Source organism: Tasmannia lanceolata, unplaced genomic scaffold (genome assembly GCF_043159265.1).
Source record: "Tasmannia lanceolata isolate RefF3 unplaced genomic scaffold, GAP_Taslan_0.1 ptg000016l, whole genome shotgun sequence".
NCBI classification, from domain to species: Eukaryota; Viridiplantae; Streptophyta; class Magnoliopsida; order Canellales; family Winteraceae; genus Tasmannia; species Tasmannia lanceolata.
Genome location: NW_027518693.1, coordinates 13,543,052 through 13,550,342, shown reverse-complemented (window position 1 = coordinate 13,550,342; position 7,291 = coordinate 13,543,052). Strand labels below are relative to the sequence as shown.

The following is a 7,291-nucleotide window of genomic DNA, read 5'->3' as shown; positions in this document are numbered from 1 at the left end:
TCAGCACCCTTTTGTGAATGTTACATTGCACATGACACTACTCAGGCGAGTAACACCAACCATGTGCATCCCGGAAGCTCACGCCAAATTACCAGTATAAAGCGAAAATAAAGATTGAGAAAATATTTTATCATGGCAACTACAGAGCTTCAGTGAAGAGTACACTGAAAAATTTGTGATAATTCAAGGAATCTTACTTCAATCTACCACCTAAAAACAGAAGGTGTTGAGAAATCTATATATAGGAAAAAAGTGTAGAACCCAAACCGATTTCAAGAAGTTACTATTTATAAAATTCATAAGCAGTTGGTAAAGAATCCCATGTCCCATTAGGACCCTTGTCTATAATGCTGTAGGCTTAATCAACGTTAAATTAATCTGCAAGGCAATCGAAATTTTCCCCTAATCAAGCTAAGAATGCTAATCTATATCATATCATGCTGATAAAATTTTCAGACTCGTACCAAATGTTTGTAAATCAAAACAATCCACACTAATATTTATCAGTGGCAGCATTCCCATAGATCTAATACTTATAAAGAGCTAAGAATCACACCAATGTGAGGGCCATGTTACTAATACTAGCACCAAGATGCACAAGTTAATTATCAAGTTACTTGAAATATGATGCCATGACACACCAGTAACACATTATGCTGCAGCTTCATTGATTTTAGATCCTGCTCCCTCTATGACCAAAGACTACTGTGGTCCTCCACCATTCTTGAATTGGATAGTCTCTTGCCAACAAGATCTCTTAACTCAAATTCACTAGGGAACCTGTGCTCCTTCAATTTAGAGAAAACCTACACAGAAAAGTTCCGGGGGAATTAATAAAACCTGCACGCACATCCATGAATGGCATTATGGCTTTAACACGGAATAAAGAAAATAAATAACCAAACCTGGAAATGCACAGCCAGACATTAGGAGAAACTCCAGCGAATTAAACATTTAGTTGTAACGATTCTTTACACATCAGCATCAAAATGTAGATGGAAGAGGCAGTATGAACCAATAGATATGAGATTACCATCAGATGAAGGTGTCATACGATTGCTCTAATATAAAGTGTAAAAAGTTTGTTTCATCTGAAGGTAGCTTCATTAAAGAAAGCATAAAACAGAAATACAAGGGCCGCCACAACAAGTAGGCACAATCGCTGCATTCTTACAGAATATCCTTACAACTCCAAAGTTTGTCATCTCATCCCAAACTGATTTTTCTTATTGGTGCAAATACCGTGGGAGACAAAAGCTTCCCTTGATGCATATTAAGCCCAACAAGGTTTAAAATAATGACACACGAAAACTTCAATTCTGAATTGGTATCTGGTGCAAAGACAGTTTGTTGGTGAGTTTAAACCCCATAAAGCAAGGTTAGTGAGTACCTTGATTATTTAGAGAATCAAACCAACGTTATCCAGAAAGCAGGTTGCTTCAATAAGAGTGCAATTAAGTGGTACATAACTTCCTCCAGTACAGGTACACTCCTACCATTCATTCGGGGCGCCATCGTTTGGAAGTTAAGAAAGTTAAAATTTTTGACCCGACCCTTTTTCTTTGAATTTTGTATTAGAACATGAGAGTTGACTTTTTTTCCTTTTAGATTTGGGTCTTGAAACTATTTTTAATAAATCCAAATGGGGGGTATTCCGTTATTTACATGTAAATCTTAAGTAAACATTTACTTAAATGGTTTACATGTAAATTATGTAAATACCGAGTACAGGAAAGGAGAGAGAAGTACGGGAGAGGAAAGAAAAGAAGCAGGACGTGTCGGGTACGCGTGGGTGCGCACCCGACACGCACCCAACAACCAAAATTGGTTTTTCTTTTCTTTTTAAAATGGGGTAAGTACCCAGGACGTACCCGCACCCCATACGTGTCGGGTACGGGTGCGGGAGTCCCAGGAGAGTACCCGTGCTTCCTAGGATAACACAGAAAAGAAAAATCAAGGCGGAAGAAAATCGAACTCCTCAAAAGCCTCCATATGAACATCAGCCCTTGCAAGCCTATCCGCATCGCCATTAGCGGATTTTCTAATATGACGAAAGGAGACGTACGAGCTGCCCACAATATCTTTTATCTTGTTAAATAGATCCGCAAAACGCCAACAGAAAACATGAGATCTGATCAACCAATGAATCACGTTGGTTGACCAGGACTCGTGCATAATGAAGAGATATGGACAGAGAAGATTGGACCAGGAGTCCAGGACTCCAATCTTCAAACCCAAATATTTCATAATGAAGAAGGACTCCAATCTTCAAACCCAAATATTTCATAATGAAGAAATATGGACAGAGAAGATTGGACAAGGACTCCATTTCTCCAAATTTCAGGACATGGATACAGGTATGAGTAGAACGAACAGACCATGAGAGAAAACACAAGAAACATAAAAAATTAGAAACCTTACTTAGATTTAACTTAGAAAAGGATTTAGTAATATATTTTTTATGGGAGCTGGTACCCACCCCCTTGTTTTGATATTGGCACTCCACCATTTTAAATTTCTCTGAAGCAGTTTGGAGACTTTTACAGTAAATGAAAAAAGTGTAAAATAGAGTAACAATATCAAAACTAGGACATGCAGAAATCAATTTTTTTGATGAATCAAGAAAAAGTGAGGAAAAGAGAGAAGAAAAGGGAAATGACAGAAATCGTGGAGAGACTCTCTCTCTCTCTCTCTCTCTCTCTCTCTCTCTCTTAGTGATGCATAATATTTTAAAAAATGCCAATAATAAGTGGGAAAGAGGAAAGAGGAAAGAGGAAAGAGGAAAAACATCTATTTTTGCCCCCATTCCACCAACACAACTTTGTGACAACTATGACTACTAGACTGATGAGCTACTGGAAGTTGATAAGGATCTCCTTGATATTGATCCTTCTTGTTCATTTTTTTTGTAAAGATAGATCTTTCTTGTTCTTAATCTTGATTATCTAATCTTTCTCTCTTTCAGTAGGCTGTCATGGATTAACATCAATTCGTATCAGAGCTAGGTTTGCATCAATTGATATCATAGCATAGGTTCGCATTAACGAGGCTCTAGATAATTGTTGATTTAGATAAGTTCAAGTTTCTTTTGAGCCTGGACAGCCCGTTCGGGCTGGGAAACTAGTTTAAAGCTAGTAGGATGGTAAGATTACAAGCCTCGAGCTACGACCTAGCATATATTCTGACCATTCATGTGATTTAAAAGATGTTACTATTCATAGGCTGGGGTTGGGTTTTGGTTCTTGTTGTATGAACATTCTATACCTTTTCCTTAATCTTATTTTTGCTAAGGTTTCTGCTACTCTATTCCTGTGCCACTATCACCTCCTACAAAAAGGAGCAAGCAAGGATCAACTCAAGCTCTAACAACTTGATACTCATATCTCAGCTTGAGAAATATATGTATATTGTACGTCACACAGACAGTCAGTCAACCTATCATTTTTCCTATTTCAAGGTTGTAATTTATATTCTAACCTTAATATCATTTTAGGTAAGGCTTTTTAATGATTTGTAAGCATCACATATAAATGAAAATGCTTCTCCAGTAATACGGTCATTTTAATACACTGCCCCTAAAGACGTGAACAAAAAAGTGCTCTGTCATTGAGTTCGTCATCACATTGAACAATAAGCCAAGAACTTCTAAGATTCTAGTTGCACACGCCTAGTGATCAGAATGGACTGGCTGGCTTTGCATCCGCTATAAAATAAAAGAATAAAAATAAAAAGTTGCTTGTAAATTAAATCACACAGTACGGATTTAAGGGCAGCTATAATTAATGCTGACTTTGCAGGAGGACACATGTAAGTAGAAACCTACACAGTAAGGTACTTCCCCAAACAGCCATTCTGAAGACAGAAAGAGAATGCAAATGTGTATGAGCCTCTGTACCATCTTGAAAGCCTACCAGAGAAGAAATTAAAATAGTTTGTGTTGGCACTAAAAGATGGCTATGAGCTAGGTCCACAAATGAAACATGCTATGTTAGTTTTATACGAAGCACATAAATGGCAGCTCGAATCCAGCAGAATAACTTACAATAACCATAGACCAAACAACAAACAGACCTACATTTACAGAATGTTGACAATTTGGCCATATGAAATAATAGAAATTCAGTGAATATATTTGTTTGACTTTGTTATCTTTTAACCATATTAAAAACCAAGAACAATGTCATTACCATGGGGGGAAAGTCCATGTGTAGCAGTAATCTCTATAATCAATAAAGATCAGTACGACAAAGCAAAAGAGAAGATCTCTTACCAATTCACCATTGCAGAAAACTTCGAAGGCGCCAGAACTTTGCAGGAAGGATTGCATGACATTACCAAGAAGCCAAGTGCTAGCCATAGTGCCAAATCTATTAGCACGCAAAGAGTAGTACCAAGGAGGTGGGTTCATAAATCCCAGCCTAGGAAAAATATGTTCGCCTGCCATTACAATGCCAACAACTCCAACTTGAACAACTGGGATCACTTTGCTGAGAAGGCGTTTAGGGAGGGTTGGGGGGTGATTTGAAAGAATAACATCAATGCCAGGAAACGAAGTTTCCAGCATCTTCTTCATTGTCACTGCAGTTCCCCTGCCCAAAATACAAGCCACAAGGGATTACAGATGAAAATAGGACATCTTCAAATAAAAATAATATTCATTTCAAATGAATAGCCAATACAGCCTAAATAAAGCAGATAATCATTCAAAGTTAATAAGAAACCAAAAATATTAATAAAAAGCATTTAAAATATTCTTTCAGTTCATGAAACACAGTAATAATCAGATGATTACATAAGAACAAAAAGTTAAAAACATTGGCCAATGCCAAGTGTTTAAGAAAAATGGAGACAGTGCAAACGAGATCGATCTATCAACAGACAAGGATAGTTATACTGCTTTCTCAGATTTTCAGGACTATAATGGAAGTGGATCAAGACAATAAAGACTGGAGTAGTGATATGGACTGAATCATTACTTAAAAGCCCATAAAAAAGTGTCATTTTTTATTGAAGAAATGTGATGATCAAGCTGGAGCAATTCTCAACATATTTTTGAAGCTGAAAATATAGGGGTGCAACACGAGGACTTCCCGAGAGCTCCCCGTACTAGTATTACTCTCGCCCAAGCACGCTTAACTTTGGAGTTCTGATGGGATCCAGTGCATTAGTACAGTGAAAAGGAAAGCGCACTACAGAAGCTACTAGGATTGTGCCGAGGAATTGGAAAGGATGGTGAGAAGACCGGGAACCAATGCAACGATTTGAATTCAAGTGTGACTTCTTCCCAACCAGGAGCACAGACCAAAATCAAGTGAAATAAGTATCAACAGCAGCAAGAGAAGTAGGAAACACACCCAGAAGTGGGCATATATGAAGATAACACCATGGCATTATATAAGATGACATCTATTAAAAAAAAAAAAGGATGAATAGAAAGTCTGTATTACATTAATAGGGAACCCAAAAGTCTCCCAACTGATGAAAAATTAAGGGACTATTTTGGAATTTTTCTATTTCTATGAATTTTCAAGGATTTAGAGAGAGATTTTGATGGGTTTTCACTTCCAGGAATCACTTTTGCTAGAATCACAAGGTAGAATTTTAGGCTGGAAAGTTTATGAGAAAAAAAAGAGGAGGATTTGGGAACTGATTATGAAAATGTTGGGGGAAAAGCATAGAGTCCAAGGTTAGTGAATTTCAGAAGAGTTTTGAAGATCTTTATAAAAGAATTATAGGTCAATTTTTGTGTTTTGGGCTGCATGTTCCAATAGTCATAATATTAGAGGTTGACAAGTTTTAAATTAGTGATTTCTAGACAAGTTAGTAGATGCTTAGTAGGAGAGGCAGAGGGGCATGAAGTCATGAACCAACCAACCCTAAAGTCCTTAAACAACCCAACAGAAGTAACCCTAATTTTCCCAGAGAGTTTCCCAAATTTAATCCAAGGAGAATTGGGTCTTTTTTTTTTTAAGCTATTAGATTTTATGGAATTGTAACAAATATTTTACACCCAGTTCCTTAAATTCTAAAGATTTCACAGTAAAGATAGATTCATTCTAAATGGAATGGAAACACCAATCACGTTTCATATCAAACAAAAAAAATGAAAAGGAAAAAGGAGAAGGGGGAAAAACCTGTAAGAGCAGGAAGAGCAGAAGCTTAGGTCGATAGTAGTGCCGAGACCAGTTCCATCACCATCGATACCACCTGAGGCTAGCTGATTCTGAATGGAGACAGATAAACAAATTAATTGGAGAGAGATAGAGGGGGGAGGAATGAGATTAATTGGAGTTAGGGTTTTGGTTTTTGCTTTACCTGGGAAGGGAAATCGGGGGCTTGTTTGATAACGGGAGGAGGGGCGTCATGGTGATGACGTTGGTGGTGGTGATGATGATGGTGATGGGAAGGAGGAGGAGGAGGAGGCGGAGGTGGGGAGAAGAGATTGATAACGTCTGAACAGAAGAGGAAGAGAGGCAACCCTACCAGAAGAAGCTGGACCCGATCCATCTTCAAAACAGAGAGAAAGAGAGAGATCCTTTATTTATTAATAGAGGCTCCCTTCCTCGAGAGTTTTGATATGGTGTTAGAACTGGGAAGCATCCTATGGAAATGATTTGTTGGGTACCAATATATTTACAATGTGGCCCATCAAATGGGCGGTTTGGATCATCCTATGGTGGGGGTTGTACAGTCTATTTTGAAAAATACTGGTTGAATTCAACCTAACTCAAATTCACATCCTTATTTATGAGTGGGTGGGTGTGAACAAGGTTTTAAATTTCGGTTTCGGGCGAAATTTCAGTCCTTCCCGAAATATCGTTTTTTCAGACCAAAATTTCGGTCTAAATTTGGTAAAGCATTAAAATAATATTAATTTCTCAATTATTTCACCAAAATTTCAAAATTTCCGAAATTTCGACCAAAATTTGATACATTTCGGAAATTTCTGTTTTAGGCCGATTTCGTTTCAGTCCCGACCGAAATCCGAAATTTAAAACCATGGGTGTGAAGGCCATGTTGCATGCAGCTGACTTTTGTAAGAGAGAACAGGCTCACTTTTTAACACATTTTGTCTAGTGCATTTATTCATCTGAGGTGGCTGTTCTCAAAATGCCTTTCCCAAATCCCATTAATAAAGGAGTATTAAAGAAGGGTAATCCCATTAATAAAGGAGTGTTAAAGAAGGGTGGGAGGGGGACAGGAGGACCTCATTCAGTTCGCGGTTTTTCTTTCTCAACTCCAAAGGCAGTCTAAGGTAAGGTTTTAAATTTCGGTTTCGGTACCTATTTCG

General features: G+C 37.7%; 1 protein-coding gene across 1 annotated transcript; it reads right to left on the bottom strand.

The window, feature by feature from the left end:
• Positions 1 to 457: 457 nt before the first annotated feature.
• LOC143848580 (selT-like protein) lies at positions 458 to 6,605 on the bottom strand. Its single transcript, XM_077357544.1, has 4 exons — positions 6,316 to 6,605; positions 6,135 to 6,223; positions 4,271 to 4,589; positions 458 to 806 (listed from the first exon to the last, which is right to left on the bottom strand). The coding sequence occupies exons 1-4, from the start codon at positions 6,505 to 6,507 to the stop codon at positions 690 to 692; spliced, it is 717 nt and encodes a 238-aa protein (XP_077213659.1). The 5' UTR covers positions 6,508 to 6,605; the 3' UTR covers positions 458 to 689.
• Positions 6,606 to 7,291: the final 686 nt, after the last annotated feature.

Coding starts and splice junctions, on each gene's coding strand:
- LOC143848580 (XM_077357544.1), bottom strand. CDS start 6,507: ATGGATCGGGTCCAGCTTCTTCTGGTAGGGTTGCCTCTCTTCCTCTTC. Junction 4,590..6,134: donor TGCTCTTCCTGCTCTTACAG/GTTTTTCCCCCT, acceptor TATTTTGGGCAG/GGGAACTGCAGTGACAATGA. Junction 807..4,270: donor TTTTCTGCAATGGTGAATTG/GTAAGAGATCTT, acceptor TTTTCTGTGTAG/GTTTTCTCTAAATTGAAGGA.